The following is a 26,724-nucleotide window of genomic DNA, read 5'->3' on the forward strand; positions in this document are numbered from 1 at the left end:
TTATTCCAGGTAGATATCTTCTGTGGGACATGTGAACTCCACAAACTCTTTGTAATACAGCTGGAAGGCTTTCCTGTTGGTGCGAATTAAAAATATTTGTTATCCATCTTTGCATTTGACAGAGCCTGTGACATGACCTGCATGAGTTAGTTGCATACACCTCCTACAGTAGGTACATTTCTTCTCAACTTTCTATTTCCTCAAAACATCTGAGAAAAAAAAGACTAATGCACTTGACACCTTGAGTTAAACAGGAGGTATGGAAATATGCTATCCTGATTTAGGGACTTACCCGACAGACTCTGCCAGTGGCTTAGTAGAGTTTTCTGACACAAACACATGACAGGCAAATCTCTGATCTGCTGGATGTTTGGTAATGAACCCAAAATACCTAAAATGAAATCACAGCATCACAAATATCAAACATATGATATACAAATACACAAAAGTATCGGAACCAGACTACATCCACATCATACTCAAACAGGACACATCTACAGCCTAAAGCTCTGACTTAGCAGTACAAAACAAATTTAAAAATTGTCTAGTCATTATTCAGACCACATCTGACATGGTACAAACTAGAGGCAATACACAAACTGGAGAAACTTCTTGAGGAATGCTGAAAGGAACATTATATAACTGTTGACTTACTTGCTATTCTTGGGATGATAACCACAGAATGAGATGTTTTTCAGCTGGAAGAAGTGGCTACACTGATCACTCTGTAAAACACACACACACACACACACACTTAATTCACAAACTCTGAAATGAAGGCAAATGTGCAGTGATCTCTGTGTGTCTTCCAAATTTATCCCACCAAAAAGATAACTATAATTTGTTGGTTTATATAGTCTTACTACTGTCTGGTAGTATGGACAAGTAGAAGCTGAAAATGCTTAGTGACATGCAGGTATAAACAGCTTGGTCTTTCTGCTGGAACACAGAGGCTAGTTTGGTTTGTCTGAAAAGCCCCTGCATCCCAAATACCAGGAGTGGATGAATAAATGAGAGAGGACTGGATGACATGTGTGTGGCAGAATGGATACAAGCTTATATAGTGGCTTAATTGGCATGGTATTGCACTGATGACACTACAGTTTTTCCTTTAATTTTATTCCCTAAAATTTCACCCAAACATCAGCATGTTCAGATGCATTATGTGAGCTTGTGCATAAATATGTTCATTAACATTTGCTCACTCTGTCAAAGGCAGCGTAGTCATCCTGCACAATCAGCTTCACTCCTTTCATGCTGATCTCCAGGATACAGGAGGAGGGTGGGTTATATTGCACTGTCATTCTCCTATTTGTGGCAATCTGGTGTTAATGAGAAACACAGTCTCAGGAGAAAGAAAAGATCATCTGACTTGCGGAATTGTGATTGAGATGTTCATAACAAATAGTAACATAATATGCAATCCTTAATATGAAAAAGAAAAATTTCCGCCAGGAACTATGTAAGAGCAGCTTTGTAAATATTAATGTGCACATCACAAACCTTCTGCATAGCCGCACAGAGCACATCATTTCCTTTGTGATAGGGTACTTGGACTGAGCCTAAGAATTTCAGTCTGTATTGTTCCACCCAGTCAGCACTTTTAACTGAAGAGACAGAGAGAGAGAGAGAGAAAGAGAGATAGAGAGAGAGAGAGAGAGCAAGAGAGAGAGAGAGAGAGAGAGAGAGAGATGTGAAATACACTAAAGTAAGTTGTTGGACAGAATATGACTTAAACATCTTCAGACATCATAACAGTTCATGTTAAAAATGCAACAAATTGAAAACTCAGTCAAGCACACAGGAAACAGGATGAAAGAAGACTGAAATTTCACCTTTAAACTGCTCAGACTCCTTGGTGACCTCCATGGCGTAATAGGCAGGGAATATCCCCCGGGTCCCTGTTCTCATATTATAACCCTCATACCAGTAATCCTCTGCCTGAACCTCCACAAGCAAAGGGTCATCCACCTCCAGCTCCAACTCATCATCGTGACGAGGGACAAACCTGCCAATACCAAGAAAATGGCAATGCTCCCTGAAACCGTAAAACTAGTATTTAACCCAGAGTGTTAGTCCATACTGCTGAAGTGGACTGGGTTTTTTTTAATTTTCATTATATGGGTTGCAGAAGTGGACTGTGACTATTACTTGATTATACTGATCATATTACTTGATTATATGATTATGCTGTGAAAGGAGAACGTATAAAGCACAGCTGTGTTGTGTATGGTCGACTCATCTCCGCTGATTTTCAGCCCATCCCCCAGCAGTGCTGAGGACACAGAACTCAGATAGAGAGTCTTTTGTATGCCTCCATCCACACGCCCCATCTCTAGGCCAGTTCCATCATTTCCTATTCACTGCACACACATACCATTCTGAAGCTACACAGGCCCTGCTACCTCTCTTTTTCACCGCAGTCCTCTCTGCTCTCTTTCGACTCTCTCTACTTTTCACACATTCCCTCTCTGGCCTAAGGGAGCGAGATTTAGCTGCAGCTGAGCCGACCTACGTTACACTCTGAGGAACTGCAGTCCACAGACTGTGCCAACAGACAGCGCACGCAGGGACAGAAAAAATATTGCAGTAAACAGATTGTCCTGAAAGATACAAATATTGTAATGAAGCATTCCCCAGGATGTCGTGTGGTTTTGTACACTTTGGGCATATATATGATTGAACGTTTGCATCTGCTGTCTTGAAAGCATGTTGCTTACCTGGTTACTATGGCTTCTCATTTATACTGTCATGAGAAACATGATCAGATCTGTTCATGCTGTTCTTAACCATTAAGGTGAATTTTACTTGTGAGAGTCTAGTTACATTGCTTTTTCTCCTTATAGTCAAAAATGTCTGGTGTCATTAATAAACCCTTTTGAAGACAAACTGTAGGTATACATGTCCAGGGGAAATAATTTCCTGATTCCAAAGGATGCCTTCTATTCAAACATCTCATGAAAATCTCATAATTGTTGTGAAATATGTATGTCTGCGTGTGTTTTCTCACCGGTAGACTGCTCTGTGGCTTTGGCTTCTTTCTTCTCCATTTATAACACATGAGAAAATACCAAAGGACTCTGCACCTAAAATGAATGAGAAGACAGGATCTGATTACACATGTTTGTTTTATGTGTTTTTGTGTGTTTACCATCAGCAGGGATTGTGGTGATGAGTGATACAGACTGCAGTCTACTGAGTGGAAGCAACAGGAAAGGGATTTAATACCAGCTTTTCACCACCTGTCCTGTCCTGGATTTGGCCTTCTTAGTCGGATATAAGCCAGTGACTACACCGATGCTTTGACATCTCACGTGCAGAACATTCATTAGCAGATAAAGAAAATATTTCAGTAAAAATATGGAAGCACAAGATGCATTTCCTCTGCTTATCAGAAAGTAATTTGCAGCATTATGCTAACCATGGTTAGTCAGAAGAAAAGAAATTCGACTGTACAAAAAACAAAACAAAAAAACAAACAAAAAAAAGCTGTCAACCCAGACACAGACTAATAGTGTGTCTGCAAGAAGTGCAACATGCATAGCTTGGGTCAATATACTTTTGTATTAGTCACTCGAACATCATGAGCCTTTTAGCACCGATAAACATTGCTTGCTGGACTCTGGTCAAAGGGAAACACTGATCATCACCAAGGTTCTAAGGTCCTGGTTACTTGACCTCTTATAACTTTTGGTCCCGGTGTCTCACAGGTGCTCTTTTAGGGAAAGCAGCTCATTTTTCTCTATCATTAGAGGGCCTCTGAAGTGAATGAGTCTATCCTCTGATCCACTAGGAAATATTTACATTATCAAATGCTAACGCTATAAACACTGATGACTGATCGCTTTCTTTAGTAGACTGTACCTTGAGGTTGTAGACGCAGATATAAGATGATAATACAATATGTAGCAACTGGCCAAATTTGTGTGTCACAGATGCCTCAACTAGCACTGGATATCAATACAGTGAAGCATACCGAATAAAGACATGCAAGAAACCTGGAAAACTTACCTATCCATTTCCACATAGTCATATTTTATAAGTATCTGAATAAAGCTTCTGCAACTTCTGATATCTGTGTTTATACAAAAACTCAAAGGCCAAACACCAAATGTACATTGAACTTACTGGAGGAGCGTGACCTGCCACTCATGAAGACATTGAGGAACTTTCTGGATAGCTGCATGTCTGCCTCAGGAGTGGAGTCTTCTGACAGGCATGCTGTGGCCTCTCTCCCACCAACTCGTGCTCCTTCCTCTTGTTCCTCCTCTTCCTCCTCTTCTTCATACTCCTCTCCAAGCGCGGACTCATAAGGAGAGGAGACGCAGTTGTCATAGACTGTAGCAGAGTCACTGTCATCGCTGTACCCATGGTAACACTGTCGTAGGCTGACCAGCTCCAACTGAGCGTGCTCGTCCACTACCAGAGTGTACTTCACAGAATCGTACGAGAGCCCACTTGCCTCTGAGCTGCTCATTGAAATCCGGGACACACCAGAGTTCCTGAAGCCCTGAGAGAAGGCCTCATCCTGGGCCTGAGCCTCACCTGCACCTCCCTCTCCATAACCCATGTCCTCCCCCATCCCACTACCAGCCCCTCTTGTGCTGAGGTCCACAGCAGCTGTAGAGGTCATACAAGCGGCATAGGAGGGGGGAAATAGGTCCTCTTCCTGTTCACTGATAGAAGGGTTTGTCCGTTCATAAAGGGGTGGCTGATAGGGTGGAGGGCCCTCATTGTCAGAACTGATGGACATGCGTCCGTGCTCGACCGTCTGAGAAAGCATGGGTGGTTTCTCCTGTTCCAGCGGCTCAGAGCACCGCTGAACTGGAGTCAGGTAGATCTCCTCTGTGGGCTCAAGACGCACGTCAGTATGGTACCGGATTCGGTCACGATGACCCTCCCCTGCAGCTGTAGCTTTAGTAGGTGGGGCTGAGGGAGCACATGCTGGTGGTGGAGGGGCGTGATTTTGTTTAGAGGACGCAGGTCGTTTTTGAGGTGCGTCGGTCGACGTGCCCCGATCTTTTGTTTGAGTCCCGCCCCCACTGCCACCGTGTTGAAGTTTGTCCTCGTCACTCAGACATATGTGTTCATGGGGTGGCGTCAGCTCACCTGGATGGCACATGGACGAGCAAAAACAGATGCAGACAAAGACACATACACATGTAAGCAAATGTGCACAAAATGGGTGTCAGGGAGACATATACGTGAATACACGCAATCTATATTCGGAAAGTCCTGCTCCATCACACAGTCAAGAGATAATAAAAATCCATGGAAATGGTGACGTGGAAAAATGATTGCGTCATAATCCAGAATGTCAAACATGGGCACCACTTTAGCATGAAAGCCATCTGTGACAGATGCCATGGGCTAACATCACAGAAAACCTGATTAAAGGATAAAGACGAATCCAGGCCTGATTCAGGAAGAGAATTCCTGTCTCTCTTTCTAACAGACAACACTCATCAAATATGAGTTCTTACTGAAATGTTTTACTGTTAGTATCTAAAGGATTATTGTGTCATGCAAAAGAACCATTTCTGTGAATGTGAATTCTGCATCAGCTTTCTTTTCATTCACAATTTCACGTGTTTCTCTGTGACATCCATTATGGCCAAAACTATAAAGTTCCTTCAAAGCAAACTAAAAAAATATTCTATTCCTGGTTTACCGCTGTGATGGAAAATCATGGACTGGTCCATCTATTTGCACATGTAAAGGGTTTTGTAAAAGAGTGAACCAGCAGTGTGTGCTGACACACTGAGCTCCAGTTGGCAGGCCCGTATGGTTAGCCTTCTATTGTCAGTGAAAAAACAGCATGAGACAGCTCAGCACCCAGAACAAACACTGACTCTAACCTCATCTCTCATGTGTGAAAATCACATACCACAACAAAAATCCTGCATCACAGTGGGCTTACTTTAAACACCATGTGGAGTTGTTGAAATGATAAAGAAAGAAATACTACATTCTTTAGAATCATCGAGTTCAACTTGACTTAAAGACAAACTTGACAGTCTGGTGATGCAGTTAAAACAATGTTACAAAACTTACCTGTTTTGAGGGGGGAGGATGAGCGAGATACCTTCTCCTGCCAGCTGTACTTTTTCCCAAGTGAGTTGTTGTTCAACGTGTCCTGTACATAGGATACACCCAGAGAGAATTACAAGTGGGTAGAGGAGAGTGAGAGAGCAAAAATAAAAATGTGGGAGACAGAGTGAGTCAAAGAGAGTCAGCCAATGAGAGGTAGTGAGCGTGACACACAGAGAGAGAGAGAGAGAGAGAGAGAGAGAGAGAGAGAGACAGAGAGAGAATAATGAAGGAAGTGAGAAGTGCTTTAAATTTTGAAGGGTGAGAAACTTCAGCACATGCTCACACTCAAAATAGGGCTTTAAGCCTAGTGAACGGGCAACACTCCTTTGTCACTGCTGTGTGGACGGCATTTACAGGGAATGACACTTTGTTCCCAGGGTGGATGCTCTCTCTCTCTCTCTCTCTTTGTCCTCTCTCACTCTGTCTGTCTCTCTCTCTCTCTCTTTCTCCCTCTGCACCCCTCACTTGTAATAGTTCCTCTATCACCGGACTCTCTCTGCCCAAAACAGTAGGGGAATTGTTTGGTTAAAGCTGTTTGCATAGGCGCAGACTGTTCCTTTAGCCCGTATTGGGCCGGGCACTATGCTCCCAGTTGCTCTGTACCCTCGTGTGTCTCCTCACTCCCCTCCGGGGCCCTTTCTCAGCTCCTCTCTTTGGTGCCTGTAAGTCTCTCAGTGAGAAAATACTATAGCTGTCTGAAACTTCAGGGCTGAAACGGATATCAAGTTCATCCTATGACTTGACCGATGGCCTTATACACTCAAAGTATTATTTGCCAGAATGAACATCTTTACAACATGTTTACAGATTTGAAGTGAGTATGAATATAACTCTTACACTCACAGCTGCATGACAGCACTTATAACCATAGCAGCACTAATCAGGACTGTCTGTTATCTCATGTCAACGCATCTATCCACATGTCACTTTGGGAAGAAAGCCTCTGCAAAAGGGATAGATGTAAATGTAAATGTAGGTGTAAATATGTAGGCTGTATGTGCTACATTTATTAACTATTATAAATACCCTAAATATTATGTGATTTCTTAATTGAGACGTGGCATATAAAATGTGACAGTTTAGCATCAAAACACAAGCAGTAGAAGTGTGAGTGTGACACAAGGCTACCTACAAATCATGACAGCTCCTCATTCCAGGATTTTACAGAACCCCCCACCCATGCACTCTACACACACACACACACACACACACACACACACACACACACACACACACACCGAGAGCTGATTCAGCCTCACTTATACTGCTGACTGACGCGGTTGTCTGTCACCATGGCAACTATACTTGTGACGCTGTTTGGGCATTTGTGTAGGTGTATATTCCAAGAAAAAAGATGGTAATTTAAAATGTAAGGTAACGCATCACACTTTCTCACATGTACATACAAAGTGTCTACTCATTCTGACCACAGAGCGAGATGCTGAGGTTACAAATTATAGGCAAATATGACTGACTGACAGACCCTTTATAACCTCTCTCCAACCAGCTCAGTCCATTTTATGAGTGTACGCATGACTACAAAAAGCTCTCAGACTATCCACACCGTCAAATTAACCTCACACAAAAAATACCACTACCACAGTTCACTCTTTCCATGTGCAGATGAGAACTGTCCACTTGCTATGATGTATTAGGATTGCAGAAGATTTATATCCAAACTTCTTGCTGAAAAACATCATTTACAAACAATCTAGGCATCTACGTTACACACACCTAGAGACATCAGAATGCCAAATGTGTATGCATTTCTGCCAAGTGTGAGTGCAAGCGAGAATTGCTTAAGGGGTAATCCCCTGCTGTAACTCAGCCTTCCAGATTAGGACTAGATTAGAAGATCATGAGCGGTTGTGAATACCATTCTTACTCTGTTAATGCCTGCACTGATCTGAACTCAGTTTTTATTACTCAACTTTTAATGAAGCAATTACACAACTCATATGCACTAACCGCACAAAACACACACACAAGGAATGAATGTGGAGGAAGACTTCAAGTTTCTAACAGTAACATCAGTCTATAGTCTGCTATGTTTGGTTGTAGTACTGGCTAACAGAATCATTTGCGCTATTATCTTTTGTGGAAGTAAGAAATGGTGCATTTTTTATACAAATGCAATAAATCATAAAGTTAAAAAGAAGTTAGCTATCTCTTATATTTAGGGGGGAGCTGTACTGTATTCACTAAACCAATTCTCTGGGACACTGTTATGCTCCCTGAGTTGCTTAAGCTAAGTTTACTTAACAGGAACACAATTTCAAAAAAAGCGTTTGATGGTCTTACTGACATTCATCATTATTATCATGAATCATTGTCTTATTTGTCATAAAGGTATCATTACACTAAACTCCTTTTTTTTCTTCCCATGACCTTTAACCTGATTTTACACTTTAGCTTAATCCAATCAGTGTTCTGAGACATCCCCCAGTAACTAGCATTTGTATTGTTATATAATCCATAACGATACCATTTGTTTACATTTTATTACAACCAAGCCCTGAAGGCAAATAAGTCATCTACCCTCTGTTGTACTCTTCTGTGAAGAACAATGCATTGTATTGTGAGAGCTGTGCACATCATAGCTTCTCTGGGCGTTTTCTTGTCTATGTTGCTTCGATAATGCCCCTTTCTTCGGTCACACCACTGTCACAAGGCCATGAGTTGTATCTCCCCTCTCACGGTGCAGATATAGAATATAGTAACGTCAGTGACCTTCCTCTAGGCACAAATCCTGAAGCGTCTAAGCTAAACCATCATTCTGATGATTTCCTCTTGGTTTGCTTCACATGACAGGGTTCAACAGATGATGCACACATTCACATTCACACACCCACACCCTCACACATGAATACATGAACACACACACACATTTAAAGACCAGCAGCTATTCCATCACAGTGGAAATAAAGACAATGTTACCAAATTTAGCTCTATATTTATGCATTGCATGACTGCCTCAGTGTAGAAAAAAAGTGTGTATATTTGTGTGTGTGTGTGTGTATGTGTGTGTGAGGGAGTGTGTGTTCTATCCATTGAAGTGAGACGCTACCTCTGTCACCTTTTATATTTCAGTTCAGTGCTCTATCTCCAATGAACTCAGACAACCACGATTACAGCGCCTGAGTTCACTGTTAACACATAGAACACATACTCAGAACTTACATGCATTCTGAATGTGTGCAGCAAGCAAAGTGAATGAGAGCGTGTAAAAAAATAATAATGTGTAGAAATAAAAGTACAATTGTGTGTGTATGGATGGCACACACAAACACGCACAAAAACACAGAAACAGACACACACAGATTTACACACACACACACACACAAGCATGCACACATACACACACACAAACAAGATCACCGCATCTCATAAATACTGTGCGGCATAACTGGTTGTCAGAGAGAAAGGATTTACCTGAGTGCGAGGCACCTGTGGGAATAGGTTGAGAGTTGTGGGTCTTTTGGGCCGATAAGTATCCATAGTGACAGGAGGAGGGTCCTTGGCAGGTGGTTTTGTGGCAGGTGGACGAGCTTCCTGCTCACGGCTACTGTCAACAGCGTCGATAAGATCCAAGTGAAGCATCTCTGCCTGGATCTGCCCAACCGCACCAGCCTCAACCTTCCCCAAGCTACCACTGGGTGCTCGCATCACATGAGTCTGCACAGATTGGATAGAATCAGTGTCAATCAAAGCAGTAAGAGAGAGAGTGGTGGAGAGAGCGAGACAGAGAGATAGAGGGAAGGAGGTAAGGGAGGGGGAAATGGGGGGGAGTTCAGCGAGCCAATTAGAGTAAGCTCTGACATCAGGCAGTGATATTAATGCAAGAGCCTTTGGAAAAAGAAAGAGAAAGAGGAAGAACAAACAACAAACAAACAACACAAAGATTCATAATGGCTGTTTGCTAAAATAAGAGATGCTCACATACGACTGCTCTCAGCCAAAGATGGCAACTGTGCTGTGCTGTTCTGTATCATTTAAGTAACGGTGAGTCATTGTATTTACCTATATGATAAAGGACACACACACAAAAAAACAATTCTTCTGATACCTGCCCCTGTGCATGGGATTCCGTATGTTGTCCCCAAATTTCAACAACAATAATTTTTTTCTTCAACTACTGTTTTATATTAGTCTCTTCTACGTCAGTATTTTACCACCATTTACAGAGTCAGGTAGTTTGAAAGAAATCCTTATCTGAACAATTGAAAACATGTGGGAGAAGAACTAAAGAAATACTGTTTGTAAATAATATGATATAATATAATGGAAAATATCAATTAGTTAGGCTGTTGCCAGACTTTAAGCACATGATGTCAGGTGTGTGTGTGTGTGTGTGTGTGTGTGTTAGGGGGGGAGGGGGCATGACTGCTCCCATCTGAAGCAGAGGTCACTGGGGCAGTGTTTACATCTCATTTGGCATGAACTCCTTCTTGGCTACTCTAAGACACGTCTTGCTGTGACTCATACATGCATATAAAGACACTTAGTCAACATCACAGCTAAAGCATAAGTGCATCTATACACAAGCAAGATATATCATGACACACAGAGATACCTACATAATAAACAGGTGAGACCTGTATTTACACAACACACAAACAACCATACACCCTGCCAACCTCCCTACACACAAACACACACTACCTGAAGATTAAGCGCTCTCAGAGTTCCTCTAGATAGTGCACGAGACGTTACGTGTGTCACTGCTTGTTGGTTCAAGCATCGATCATGTGACTCCAGGTCAGTGTCCATGTTAAGCTCGTAAAGAACTTGTAAGGATCCAGAGGCTCTAACTCTTTCTCACACACTACACTACATTAGTCTACTATTACATTTAATACTGTAATTAACTGATACGTTCCATTGACAATCTGTAAGAAAAGACCATGTGCTTGGTTCCATTACATGGTTTTAATTACTCAGGAATCAACATGTGGTCCTGTTATTCTGAGACTCCTTCATAATGACAATATCACTTTGATCCCCTAACGTCTAGAACATGACATCATGCATGTCAAAGTAATTTTACAGCACCAAGAGGGAGCGAACCAAAGAGACTGACCAATTAATCCATCACACATTGCTATAAACATGAGCAATGCCAACAGGCTGCTGTATCCAGATGGTTTAGTTATTTTCAGGGAACTTACAGGCTGGCAAAAGAGCACATTCAAAGAGAGGAGCACTCGTTAGTTGTGCGATCCTAAACAGGGAAACCCACAAAACAAGCACATCTATTTCAAAATGAGTAATGTCACTGGTTGTTAGACAGGCCCCTGTATGTAAACAAAACATTCCTGTGTCTTTTCTTCCATACTGTCATATTAGAATAATCATTTTAATGATATGTATTCATACAGAAAGACTGAATGAATGATTCTTAAGCTTTTAGGCCATCATTATACAGATCCTTTGCATTCTTTTGAGATGAAAGCTCTTGGGCTGCTCTCCAGTACCTATTCCAGGCTAGACTCACATAATGGGTGCTAACGCATGTCCCCTGAATAGAGAGAGAAAGCTAATCCTGTTCTATGGTCTGACTGCACATACAATCACACATTTGTATGCACTTCACATCAATCACATTGAATCACACATAGCCAAGGATCTGCATACTTCCTGAGGTAGAGGTGGGTTTGTAAGACTATAGAGGTGGAAGAAACTATTTTTGTCATGCAAAAGTGCAGAACATCCTGACTGAATTATTGTAACATTAAGACATACAAATATATATATCTATATATATATAAATATTGACACACATGTATGTGCATATAGATACATATGTGTATTTGTGTGTTTTCCATTCCTTTAACACGAAAATAAATAAATAAATACACGAATATCTCTTCACTCTCTCTCCCTTCTTCCTTCTCTCTCTGGTGAGGAGAAATGAACATTCTTTGGTTCTTTCTTTTTATATGGCTTTAATCACGTGTTGTCCCTTTAAGAGCCTTAGCTCTGTTGCTAGGCAACAGCCTGGAGACAGGGCAGGAGGACACAGCCAGAGAATTCTGATACTGGTCCCATGCCCCACCTCCTTCATCAAATTATCCTTAAAGGAGGGGGATAACAGGTTTGACACACAGGAAAATCATCAGAACAGTAGACAAAGCTTCATAAAATTGTACTTATGACCTTATCGCTACTCTAAATTTTAAGCTCCTTTCAGTGTCAGTGTTGGCTCACGGACAATCACATGACAAGACATAGTCTTCCAAAGGGTTATTCACTAGAGAGGGGCTCTTGTTTTTAGCGTCTGTTTCAGTGAGAGAGGTCATTCTAAGGGAACAGAGTGAGCAATGAGTGATACTGCCCACCTCTGAAACAAGTCATTTACTGACCCACTCCTGTAGGAGGCAATTACGAAGCCCTATTAAATGAGCAGGATGGTGACAGCTGTCTGTTGCAGCACACGCAGAACATATCAAATATATAAAAACTCTGTAAGCCGCACAAAGCAAATTTCAGAAACACGAGCACACACAACACACACAACTTGTAACAAAGCCAAGGGCTTCATAGAAAAAAAAGGATTAAATGATACATTTAGCAAATTCTCTCTTCAAAGTTGAAAATAAAAATATATCCAAGGTATTACAGCTATCCTGTCTCAAAAGGATTAATCCTGACAGACTTATCTCAAGAAATCTGTTTGCACAATAAGGAAAACAAAGACATCTGAAAGAGACACAGAACACAATACTAGTCATAACAATTTTGCTCTATGTTTCACTATCAGCCAGATAGATGCTTGACTCAGTGCAACCTACATAAAAGAGAGTGTTTGATAAAACACACTTCATTGTCTATGCTTTTGAAGACATTGTCACAAACTACTGGTTTTAAACCTTTCATGATAAAATTTAGATGTCTGTGTTCAATTTTCAGCTCACACTAATGTAATATGATCAGGCAACCCCCTGCTCACTCAAAGGTCACTAATGGAGGGACTGACCCCTGAGGACTCCATCCAGATAGACACTCAGCCAGGAGAGCTTATCTTCGGTTACACACACACACACACACACACACACACACACACACACACGTACACACAACCGAGAGATGCATGTCCCCAAGCCACACCCATAGAAGGATGACCTCATTTCTGCACTCATCATCAAGGGGGAGAGAGAGAGAGAGAGAGAGAGAGAGAGTTGAAAGTGTAGTGTTTCCTCATCAATTATAGATGGGCACAGATGATTTTCCAGGGTTGGGGGACATGGCCCAGAGGTTTAGGCACCATCTAGCTCTATGAGGAGGGGGGCACCAACACCAAAGCAAAAGTAACAAGGTGATGTAACCGTGTCTTGGATAACTATAGATAATAAAAATATCAGCAACCACATGGGGTATTCCCTTCTGCTCACCAAGTCCATCTAATATTCATCAGACAGAGAAGGTGCTTGACATCAGCATACTAAAGACTCCCTGCAGGTATTGATTAGCAGGAGTAGTAGGACACTGTGTATAATCTGAAAGAATCAACATGCACAGAATGTCGTGACCAGATCCAGGCTCTGAATGGGGGTGCTGTGCATTAGTCTGTCTCAATTACTGGAGAGACTCACAGAGTTAATGGATTTTGTGGTCTTTTTTACGTTGCTTGTGTGCATTCAAAGGGCCATCAGTATGTGAGACAATGTAATGGGGTGTGTTGTCTCCAAATCACCCCAAAGCACAAATATTACTAATCCTACCATTACTGTGCTGGAACAATACATGGACCTGTTATCCCTTACCGAGAACTGTCTTTGCCTGTTCTGGGAATAAAAGAAGAGAGAGGGAGGATGCAAGGGAGGAGGTGTGCATGAGTCAACCAAAACATGTATGGAGGAAAAAGGAAACCTATTTCCATGGCAACTGTATTCCTCACCCACAAGCACTGTACGTCACTGCTGAAAATACACAAGAGCTATTGGCAGCTCATGTCTGCTTCTCGCTGTCATCAACATATGAACAAACAGAGCTTACCCTAAAAGCACAGGGATGGTGAACACCATTTTATCACTATATGGGGGGTGGGGGCATGGCAGTAGTCAGAGAGGGATCTTAGGCAGTGAAGAAATGGAAATTAGGATGTGTAAAACATCTGCAATTGTCTGAATGTAAAATACATAAAAATAAGAGAGGAGCAGACATAGAGACAGTGCTTTTAGCTGCATTTACTTATCAACAGATTTACAGAAAGGTTAATTGACAGTTCAGAACATGGCTGTTACATCACCAAATCAGTAACATAACTGTTTCATTATAACGGTGTTCTCAGTCTGAAGAACATTAACTTGTATTTGGCTACAGTTCAATTCCAGTCAGTCAAGTAGACCTTGTTCCTCTGTAGTACTACGAATGAGAGATTTTCTCATGTGCACTACAAAGACAAAATGAACTGACTTTCACCTCCCGTGCTCCTGCCTTGATCTCACGTAGCTTATCCATAATTAGCTCTCTGGATACTACACCACTTTAAAAAAAAAAAAAAAAAAGAAGAAGGAAAGAAAAAGATAATGTTCACAAAGCTAAATATGTTCACTCAACCCAAGCTCTGACGTAGGCTAGCCAGGCAGAAAATGAGCTGCTGATCTTCCTGTTGCCAAGGTGATTGACTTGAATGTGGGAACGTGTGATGATTCATTACATGAAACTGAATCTCCCAGAATGCAGACATTTCCTCTGGTTGAGGGCTAACAGGAAATATTTTAAACACCTAACTCTATTTCTACCAACTCTCACTTTTATTCTCCCTCACTCTTACTATCACCCCTCAGTCTCACTGTCTGAAAACATTCTCACCAAGAGGTCATAGTTACCATTGTAAGAGTCATAAGTTAAATATATGGATAAATATAATAAATATGGATATTTATCAATATTAAATTCAAACAATAGTAACTCATTTTGGCGGATGCCTATTCCTGTGAAGATTTCAGATTTAATGTGAAGCACTGTGTTAGAACTGATCACCTCATTTTGTTATAGTCACAGGTATAATTCTGGACACGGCCTTTGAATCATATGGACGGGGGTATAGAGTGAGTTTTGAGACCGTCCGTTACCTTGATGTCCAGAGAGTTGCAGTTGAGGCTGAGTCCACGCTCATCTGTGATCTCAGTAATCTCTGACAGGTCCTCATCCTCAAACTCATCCAGACCGATGTCATGGGTCAACCTACAGACAGAGTATACATCAACACACATCAATCATCTCCTAATATTAAAAAACACTACTCTGTATCTCTTAACTTACAGACAACACAAAAACTGAAAATGATTTAGCAGATCACTATAAAAATACAAGGCAACACAATTTGTTCTTCAGCAAAACAGCTAATCTGTCAGCTGAACTAACAGTACATCTATGCTGCACATCCACAACGGAGCAAAAGTGATGCTATATGCACAATGTAGCAAAAGTGATGAGGAAAGCGTGATATTTAAGAGAATAAATGTTTGACAAAGTGTCCGACATTTTCTAACTTTACTGGCAGAGGTTCATTTGGGAAGATTTTTTTGAATTAAGGAAAAGTATCTACTCCTGAGAAATCATAGATATTGATCAAAGACTGAAATGTGAAAAAATGTCAGATATCACAATCTCACAATCCTTAATACACAACTGTAGAAGCATCTGCTTCTTGACCCAAGCAAACGTAATCTAAAATATCTTTGACAAAGTTACTAATAGCTTTCCAACTTTCTTCTGTCACAGCGGTGCTTATTTACATCAAATAATTCTTCAGTTACAACACAGTATCTTAGCAACATACTGTAACTCAAGGGAAATTATCTTGAGATAAATTGAATAATCTTCAATGGACAGTGTTAGGTATTTTAATTAATCTGATAGAGAGGAAACATTAGATTTATTTCCTCATCATTTTTGCAGTGCCCTCCCTTTCCAGCTTATCACCGCGCCGCATCCAGCGTCCATGACAGACAGGCTAAGGGATGGAAATGAGGACTCAGGAGACAGGGGTGAGGGTGACAAAGGATCACCGGAGCCCTTGAAAGACAGTCTAGACAAGCTAGATTTAAACAGCTCTGACAGGCAGAGAGAGAATGAGAGAGAGTGCACTCCATCAGACAGGATGTAGGATCCTCAGGCCAGACCAAACACAGCTGAGCATGGCCATGAGAAAGACAAACAGGCTGAAACACACGGATGAGCACCTGTGTCATAAAACAGGGCTGAGTCTAAGTTTTCGTCACAGGTAACGACTAGCAGACATGAGAGCACACTCCTGTGTCTTACACAACAGTACAATATAACAACGGTGATGATGCATGGGGAGAAATGAAAGTCCAATGATGCATGACTGACATGGGACTTGATTAGACTGCCATGAGTAAAACCTCTGTTCACAAACTTAATTATGTGCATATTATCTATTCCAAAAAGGCCTGTAAGCATAAGTTTAATTGAGAGTGTCATTATGGATGAGGAATGCACCTGTAGAGATCATTGTCCATACCATATAACTTACTAAGTCACAAAATTCAACAATCCTACAGAATCACATGGATTACAAAACATTAGGTTGCTTAATATGTGTGTTTGAGTTGGGTGTCCTTGCACGTATGTCTGTGTGTGTGTGTGTGTGTGTCACTAAAGGTATAAGAAAAGCTCCTTCTTTTGACCTTTAGTAATGAGGACACATTTTCCAGCATCAAATTCATTTTTGTGCGACTCTTGTGTCTACCTCAAATGGCCACAGGGTAAGAAGGGGAGTACTGTGTCAAAGCCGACCCAATCAATGCACTCTTAATGCCTTTTTAGGTCCCATCCGTATCATTTACTGGAGGCAGACGAAAGTAGACCCATTGGAAATGGACAGGGCGCAAACATATGGTCACATTAGAATGCAATTGATTGTATCCAGATCTGCAATTGAAGCCTGAAAGCATGTGTTACAGACTGAAGATACAGCTCCACCAGGTCACCGCTTCTCTGCAGGGCACACTGAGAGGAGGCTGGCTAAAATAGAGGGCAACATAAGAACTCACATATCTTGAATTTTGCCATTACATTGTCTCTACATAATTTGCTTTGTAATGATTACTGATGCACACAAAGACGCACACACGTACACTCCCTCCCTGACTAAGCAATCTCTGGATAAAGGTCCTCCTCTTCCTGTTGAGTCTGGTATAGTTTTTTTCCCTCATTGTTAAGTTAATTAAACATTTAATCATTATCAGCACAGAGGATGAGCAGATAACTTAATAAATGTATACCAATTTCAAAATATGTGACCACTTAAAGGTCAGTACTGCTGACTAACAGAACTGCTGACTGACTATATTTATACAGACAGGATGCAGGATCCTCAGGACAGACCAGACACAGACTTGGCTGAATACATTTATAATGCTACACATTAAAACACACGGAGAAAATGACAGGCTACATTTCAAAATTTCACTGAAAACCAACCAATCTACCAAAATCAAAATTGGAAAATTCTTGCAAAAAAGTATTCCATCACACTTTAATAAGAGCAATTCAGTGTAAATAGACATCACATTAACTTTGCAGGGCTTAAGGAGGCGTTCATCCTCAACAACATAAATGTAAGAGATAGTATCTTAACACAGCATAACTTAACATTACTTAACCGAATGTTCAGACTCATACGGTCTTGTGCACTCCATTTTTTTTTTACATGGATTAACATATTATAAATTCAAACAGTAACATTTCTTGACAAAATAAAAAAAAACCTTTTTAACAATATACAGTTTTATTTACACAATATACGTCTTTAAATCCTAGTATAAAAGTATAAAACGCATAACGCCAATTCAGCACACTCAACCATCAAATCATCCCAACGCAATCTTCGCTACGACCCCCCAGCACCCTTCAGCGTCACTCACACACATCCTCTCTTTTTCAAGGACATCCCCCGTGCCACCACCAGAGAACCGGAACGAGAGAGAGCAGCAGATTGTAACCATAACACGCATACTCACACTCTCAGACACAAGGTCAAACATAATTTCAGCGCTCTTACACAGGAAATACAACCCTCAAGGGCAAAGAGTTCCTACCATTTCTCCCACTGATCCTCCATCCACCCCTCTCCTCCGTCCCCATTTGAGTCCATGCTGAGCTTGTGAGCGGTACAGCGTGGGATTGATCTGACAGCCGATCAAAGGGCTGCCTGCACCTCCCTGGCTTCAATCTGGATTCCACCGTGTTCCATAGTTTACAGGAAGACAACAAAAATGCTCCAATGTGTATTGTATTACATAATCTCTTTCCTCTTCTTCAGCTGAACAAGTGCACTATCATCCCTCTTTCCCTCTCTCTCCCTCCTTGTGTTTATTTACATCATCCCAAGGACCACAGATTTACTAGAGGATGTTGCACAGAAAAGTGCTGTCCTGGACAAAACTGCAAAAGACAGGAGTAAGAGCTCAGCTGGAGCCAACACTGAAAAGGCTGCTCTATGACAGCCCCCCCCCCCCCCCCCCCCCCCCCCCCACGTTAATAAATGATGCAGATCGATCCAGCCTCAGTCACCTCTCTCTCTCTCTCTCTCTCTCTCTCTCTCTCTCTCTTGCTCCCGCTCTCTCTCTCTCTCAATCTCTCTCTCTTTTTCCTCCCTTGCCTGTAGGAGGATCCCACTGAGTGAAGGAGGCACAATTTGCCTTCTGAAGGAGATCAGAGGGAGGCTAAAAGGTTTGAAAATGTCAGGATTTGTGTATGCTGTAGTGTAAAATGTCTCCATACACCTCCCATAAGGAGAAGGAGACAAAGAAGGGCAGGGAGCAAAATAAACAAATTACAGGTGCAGGGAAGTGTCTGACTATTTATAGTGCTACACAGTCACAGAGGGAAATCACCATGGAGCAGAGAGGAGAGCTGTGCGCATGCTTGCTTGCGTGTGTGTGTGCGTATGTGTGCATTTGTGTCTGTGTGTGTGCGTGGGTGGATAGAGGTTGTTCGATGCAGGAGGCATTCTCTTGGCTGGCTGAGTCGGATATTGCACTGAGCCAGAGAGAGCTGTATTCTGAAGGACTGGCAGATGATCCATCCAATGAATAAGCAAGTACAGCAGGACTCAACAGCCTGACCGGATACCATAAATCGGTGAGAAAGGGATTTGTTCGTGGAGCAGAAGACAAATCACATCATTTCTAATAATCCCCTCTATAGAGTGAGGACATTTGTGAGTGATTTCAATCTAGTCCGGTGGCTTTTGAAAGTCATTTGCGATATTCTGAAAATTGTTGCAAAATTATTTCTCATTAATAACTGAAAGGAAAACAGCTATGGATTTGCAGTTGAATACAGATCAGCAATAAACTAGGCAATTACGATCTGTATGATAGACGTGTAAATGTGTTACTTAAATAAATTACTCATTATCACAAGTTTCACATTACTATCCCACTCACTCTGTGTGTATTTTATTGGTAAAATGTAAATTAAGTCCTCAATGCTTACAGAACAGAGCGTGCTTACAACCTATTGCACCCTAATGACTGACTAATATCCTCAGTGACAGGATATACTGTTGGATAGTGGTCTGATCATACAGCCCATATAAAAATACGCAAAGTCTCCAGTTATGACCAGCAAGTACATATACAAAGGACCATACAGCCCCCTGCAGCACAGACTGCTGTTGTACTTCATGCAGACATACACACATCACGCAGTCAGCATCAACCGTGCTACTGCTGGGCATAAACTAGTAGTTCCATATCACTCTGACATCACTGAGGAGTAAGCAGCTGTTGATGTAGCACAAACAGAGTGATGCCCAGGAGGAGAGAGTGGGCCAATAGTGTGACTGTGCATTAATGAGGCAGTGTTTAGGGCTGTGAAATGTGAGAGGGTCAAGTTTTGACCTGAGCGCAGAAAGAGCAGTAGTGGCTGATGTGTGCTAGGACGTCCAGAGGCGCGGTAATAGTTAACGGAAGAGCATACATATAAAAAGCCGGATAACTCCCCCATTCTCTCAGAAGAATTCAGAAAAACAAATATTCCTTCAAACCCTAAAGACACTGTGTTCTAATTGTTAATGATGGATTCTAATCCATTTTTTTAGTTATCTGGGTAACTTCACTCCAGTCCACCATCAAACACCCCTGGTTTCTCTTTACTTGATGTGCTTATTATGCTTAAACTGGTTTTTCACAATAGTGTTTGAATACTTCTCTAATCTGAGATTGGACTGAGGTAATCAGTGAAGGAGAAGCCAGAAAGATGTGGAGCACACTGCAGTGTTCACCTTGCATGAATGCCCCAAAAAGAGATAGACCAACAGACACACGCCCAATAATCTATGATGCAGCACTATGGCAATGATGCATTTAGCAAACAAAACTGGCCATTTTAAAGACATTATGATTCATGAGTTAGGGGGCTCTAAGGTAATAGATCTTTCAACTCTTCAGGTATGGCACAATTTATGTTACCATACAATGCACAGCCTCTGATGGCGCTAAAGGCAAATGTATAAACCTAGCGACAAAGACTGCGCAGAGCTCTCTTATCAGGTCATCTAACAATAGTAAACAACTTCCCAGGCTAAAGTATATTGTTGGACACTGCCTACACAAAGCTTGCTATTTCTGTGTGCCCCACAGTCAGATAAAGATATGACAAGAAAACTATACTTTACACAACTCTTCTCTATGCTGTATAAGATACTGCTACTTGTTTTGTGGGTACATTTATTCAGGTAACAATACTAAGATCATTTCTGAGTATGTAGTCTTGAGCTAACCCTTAGCTTTTTAACATATACTCTTATATGCATATGGTTGTAATGTTATCAGTGGGGAGGTATGAATAGAGGAAGAGCTGAAATGACATGAAAAGGATGGTTGCTGAGATGTATCTTCAGGGGGAGAACAACAGCAATAACAGAGGTCAGAGACAGAGTGTGGATGAGGACTTATGGTAAAAGAGAGCAGTAAATCGTTACTGCGGTGAAGCTGTGTCACTGGCTTCTCTGATGTATGGATGCTATAGGGGCTTGGCCTACCCAACTGAACACATCAAAGAGAAAATGTGCCTCTGCCTCTCCTCAATCACAACCCACCATATCATTAAAATAGCAACCCTGTTCAATCAGCAAAAAAAGGCCCATGGATCAAAGCAATCACAACGAAAGCATCTCTCTCTCTCTCTCTCTCTCTCTCCCCCTGTAGTTGAGGCTAAATCATTGGTTATGAAAGTGATGACAGACTACTAACTGAAAGAGAGTGAAATAACAGAAAAGAAGAGGCAGTATGGGCATAATTGGATGCTGCAGCATAAGAAAAGAAAGGCAAGTTCCCACAGGGCTTGAATGTGGAAGCTAACGTCAGCAAACAACGGCTGAGAATATCTCTCTTGTTAAAAACAGTGCCCTGTTCCTCCTTTGTCTCTCATAACTTTACTTTAAAATCTTATGTGTATAATAATATTAAACATTACACCTATTCTTGCATATAATTATCTTGACTTTATACAACGCGTACGCACAGTTGTAATAGTAATTCTATTTCAGAAATTTGGCAATGCAAAATGTTCTTAAGAATCCAAACCTAAATAAATAATTTTGATTAACGTTTAACGTTTGATTAACGCAAGTACAGCCAATTGAGAAAGAAGAGGCAAAGGTATACTCTTAATCCTAAATGCATGATTCTTCTCTTACATCCTCCAGGTAGCGCTATTCTGCTTCAAGACTTTAAAAAACAAATTGACATGAGTTATCTTTTAAACTGTAACAGAGTTGCCTGAAGTTCCAGTTGTCTCAGTAGCAGGGTTTCTGTTTTAGGTCATGTTTCATGTTAAATGTTTTAATTATGCTGCATCCAACTATCAGCAAAATATTGATAGGCAAACCATACTGCAGCATGTGCTTATCTAAGGACAGCCTGAGACCGTGTGAGTGAAAAAAGAGAAATAAACTGATAGAAAACAATGGTGATCCCACTGAGTCTGACAATTAATAGATAGATGAGAGAGATCTACACCTTCACTACACTGTGAAAAACACTCAGGTAATGTGGCACTGGATAAAGAGGACACATAGTATAACATAAGAAAATACAATATTGAATGCAAATATGTTAACTAAGACCAAAGTTTCTAAAAGAGTCTATTTTTTATTTTTAGCTCCTATAAGCAAATCATAACATTCACGTGGTTACTATTGCACTTTTTCTTTTCTATTGCTCTAATGAAACAAGAAGAGGTAGCAACTTTTTAAGAATACCTAACTGAATTCAACCTTAATCTCAAATAAATAGAAAAATGGAGGCACTCATCTGATTACATCACTTGTTTGAAAAGGCAAACAGCATAGTGAAAGAATTTCCATCCACCATCTACCTCATATACTGCAGGCAGCCATTTAAATATAAGAGTTTTCAAGTCCATTCTGAAGTCTCTGACTCGACACTCTGTCAGCAGTGACAGCCAGTCACTCAAAGTCCCAGAGGTTGTGCTTTAACAAGCGTCTAACAATCTCTTCATCACAGAAATACGAAGTGAGTGATCACACAGATGTACAAATTTTACGATGTAGGTTCACTGTCTTTCAGTCTTGTGAGCCTTGAACCTTTACCTGATGTGGTACCAGTGTGAGGAAATTATAAACCTTAGTCAAAAGACCTTCCCTCATTCATATTCATAGACATGCAGTAGTATGCATCAGGCTCTTGGTTTTAGCAGGGAAAAGAGACCAAAACACAGGGTGGAAACCAATATTCTCCTAGCTCTTGATATTGAATAGACAGGCCAACTGATAGAATATCTCCTTCTCAAAACAAAACCAATGCAGAAGGCTATGTCTGTAGTGTACAAATGAACTGGAAATAAAAAGCAATGTGGTTTTGCTCAACAGCACTTTAATCAGTGAAACACATGATCCAACTCACCTCATATACACACATATCTCACACCTCCACAAACTTCCAAAATTTAAGCTAACAACTAAATTTAAGCCATAAATGAGTCTATCATTAAAGCACAGCTATTTTATAGGAACTCTGTAGAGGTGTCCAACTGTTGTTCCAGACAGAAGTTTCCAGATGCACGCTTTTTCTATTCAAGAAAGCTGCTCAGATGCAGCACTCGGGCTAACCTCCTCCTGATATAACTACTCTGCCTCTTGCTTCAAATTAAGTACTATCCACAAAGAAAATTCAGCTAGGACAGAGTAGATTCTCTCGCTTCTTACCAACAGTCCCCAGAGGCCTCCCTTTCCGATCTGATAGAACAGAACTGATACATCCAATGTTGCAGAATTTCTAGCCCACCAATCAGACTGGTTTTTGATATGATGTGAAGAGGGTTGCTTCAGTAATTCTCACACCTATTAAGCTCCTTCACACTTGCAAGGAGGGTCTATGGGGTTTTACCTCCTTATAGATATCATCAATCAGAGACAGGACAAAACTGCCCAGGGATCAGTCACGTCATCAATAAGAGTATCCCAAAGTAGCCGCTCAAGGGTGATTAAACATTAATGAAAACCAACCATATTTTAGAAAGATAATCCAAATACCCACCCATTAAAAAAAAATACACGCTTATGGATGGAGGCCAAACAGGAGAGTATAGCCTTCTTTGAAAATAACATACAGACTGCTTAAAAATAATAACCTCATAAATAGATAGTACCAACCTATTTTGAGCTATGAAAATCAGAGTATTTTAATGTATTTATATGACACGAGATTTATTGCTGTAAAGCAACCAAGTAGCACAGTCTAAATAAAGAGAGGGGAACAGATGCTTTGAACCGGGAGGAAGCCACAGCCTGGAGAGCAACAGAGAGAGGATCTTTTCAGACCATTACAGCAAGCCTGCAGGACTGATTGGATCAGGGAGATGGGGACCATGAAAATATTACTGTATTTGGTAGCATCAGCTTTGCAGTGTCCAGTTGGAGAGAAGTGTCCACATACAGTTTCGTCACTCCAAACATACTCAATATAGGTGGCTGTTTTCATGACACTGGTAAAAGTTTAGCACAGACTAGAGATCTTCCTCCTATTCCAGCATTTTCAATGTGTGATATACCTCTAATGTATTTCATTTATTCTCTGTATATATATTGCAGATAGCACGTAGATTTGCTAAGACCCTACACTGAAAAACAAGCACACAAACAAACAACAACAACAATAATAGGAAAGGCCTGCTTACATTTCATTTTTGTACATTCCAAGTGAGAAACTGGCATTCTAAACCATGTATGTGACATACAAACTGTGAGAAGTACGAAGTTCAGTCAACTGTCTAGAGAATAATAAACAGTTGTTGTTAATCCACAGTTATCATGCACAACCACAGAGACTATCCATTAGTAGAACACACATACATCGTCCTGGCAGATCTCTTACAACTGCTGCTCGATAAATTACATTATGATCATCACCATTATTCAGAAACTCTTTTAAATAAAAGTATGCCTGATTATTTTTTTACATTAGAAAAGAAAGTCAGAACGAAAGGAGAACACTCAATATAGCACTACAAGATTCAAAGCTTTAAATCGTGATTTTAAAGCGTTGATGACGCTTATGCCATTCATGACATATTTTATTCTCAACTGCGATTCATCGTCTATTGTACTTGTTTTCTCTGTCTTTCTCTATCAGGCTATCTCACAGTTCTTCCTCTGAGCCTCATCGCTGACTGTGCCATCAGACGTCAACGCTAAAAGATGCTCCCCCAAAAACCACAGTGTTGTGGATGACTCCTGCTAACGTTAGTTCTAACATATTTTGCAGAGGTCGCAGAAATTTTAAAATGCTATTATTTACTACTTCTAATAATTTGTTACCCAAATGTAAGATTTTCGTCCCGGGGGAAGCCACGCCCATACATGTAGATAATGTGACAGACAACTTCACAAACAATACGCTAAGGTTGTTAAAACATTCAGCGAAATTTTTCAAAGAGTAGTTTATAGAACAAGCAAAACTCATACTACCTTGTGCTATCAACAAGCATTAGCACTTACGTTTCACTGGCATGACAGGGAGCCATCTGTTCAACGCTGCAAAATCGTTTTTTTTCAGGGTGATACACGGAGGGACAAACTGAATAATAAACTGAGTGACAGAAATTGTTTACAAAGCTCGTTACCTGAAACTGGCCGGTGAATCGACCCTTAATCCACGGGAACGGGGTACCGGTGGCGACGGCTTCCTCTTCTCTCTGTCCGCCATACCTTTCCCCTACTCATTCATTTGCCAAGGTAGCCTCAGGGAGAGCGGTACGGCGATGCTGCGATAAGAGAAAAGTGCAGTCGGGGTATTGGGCGGCGTGAAACACTTACCCTTGTATAAAGACCAATTTCTAGGCAAAAATACGCCAGCCAAAGCAAAGTAGCTCATCAATCTGATAATTGTGCTCTGCGACAAATGGCCATTTGCCCTATCAACTTAGTTTCATCAGTTACCTCAAAGTAAGATGGGTTGACGCTTTTTGTAGGACCTGAAGCCCTGCACCGAGACAAAATCATCCCCTCCTTACGGATTACCCTGCATATGGTCCTTCAGTGAAACCATTAATACTTTGCTTGCAGTGTTGTTAACAATGATGGAGACGCATTTAATAGTGGAGTGCAGAAAGCCAGTACAGTGCCTAAGTGTGTGTGTGTGTGAGAGAGAGAGAGAGAGAGAGAGAGAGAGAGAGAGAGAGAGAGAGAGAGATAAATAAATCATGTTTGGGGCAAAGCATATTTGGGTTAGGGTGCAGTGAAGCATCATACTGGTAAGGGGGGAGACAAAATTCAACTTCCCTGGAATAAAAGGATTAAAGGATAACCACATTTGCTTTGAATGAATTTTCACAAAATATTTGGTGATCTGTAACATCTACCTCTTGGCAGCTAAGCTAGCATGTCAGCATGTACTGAATGACGGCTATTACCACTGTTCCTCATAGCACTGGACTGTACATCACCTTAATGGGACTGTGCAGCTGTCTGCCTGATTATTCGAACTCGCCACATAAATCCATAGCTCATAATTCCTAATTGAATTCTAATGTCGCAAAGTCACGGATATCAGGACAAGCCAGTTTAAGATTATGGTATGTGTGAATTTCAATGTTATTAATGTAAACTTCACTATACTGCTTTTACTCTCTAGTGTGCATTCTTTCCTTTCAGAACATAAGGAAATACAACACTTCCAAAGTAACATCTAGACAAGCAATTAACACAGGATCTCAAAAACGAGATATGAAATGTTGTATTTATTTTCCCACATTAATATACCTAGCTGAAACTAGGATACTGTGCCATGACTATTGTATCTGGGAACTTCACTAAACGGGGCTCTTCTCAGAATGATTAAGGGTCTATCTATTATCTGGGTTTGATTCAACAACCTTATTTTATGATAAAACAGCCATCCCTCTTCTTTTAAATATTCATTGTTTTACTTTGGTGATCATCCTCCAGCATGTAAATCTTGGTGATGTAAAGCTGCCAACACAGCTGATGACAACAGAAGTTCAGGTGCCAAGAGTTTAGGAGGACCCCCCCCCCCCCCAACCTAGACCAGTCAGGCCAGTTCAGCCTTCCTCCATCACTCAAGTTTCTCAGCATGCCTTCTCATTGGTCTCCCAAACTGTCACAGACAA

At 41.0% G+C, this 26,724-nt stretch overlaps 1 protein-coding gene across 1 annotated transcript; it reads right to left on the reverse strand.

Annotated features, from left to right (window-relative positions):
* mapk8ip1b (mitogen-activated protein kinase 8 interacting protein 1b) lies at positions 1 to 25,301 on the reverse strand. Its single transcript, XM_030765114.1, has 15 exons — positions 25,219 to 25,301; positions 18,165 to 18,254; positions 15,171 to 15,282; positions 9,526 to 9,768; positions 6,055 to 6,136; positions 4,826 to 5,109; positions 4,591 to 4,795; positions 4,129 to 4,557; positions 3,011 to 3,086; positions 1,836 to 2,008; positions 1,504 to 1,607; positions 1,206 to 1,322; positions 655 to 725; positions 293 to 391; positions 1 to 73 (listed from the first exon to the last, which is right to left on the reverse strand). The coding sequence occupies exons 1-15, from the start codon at positions 25,299 to 25,301 to the stop codon at positions 1 to 3; spliced, it is 2,241 nt and encodes a 746-aa protein (XP_030620974.1).
* Between the last annotated feature and the right edge of the window lie 1,423 nt (positions 25,302 to 26,724).

Source organism: Chanos chanos, chromosome 2, assembly GCF_902362185.1.
Source record: "Chanos chanos chromosome 2, fChaCha1.1, whole genome shotgun sequence".
Lineage (NCBI taxonomy): Eukaryota > Metazoa > Chordata > Actinopteri > Gonorynchiformes > Chanidae > Chanos > Chanos chanos.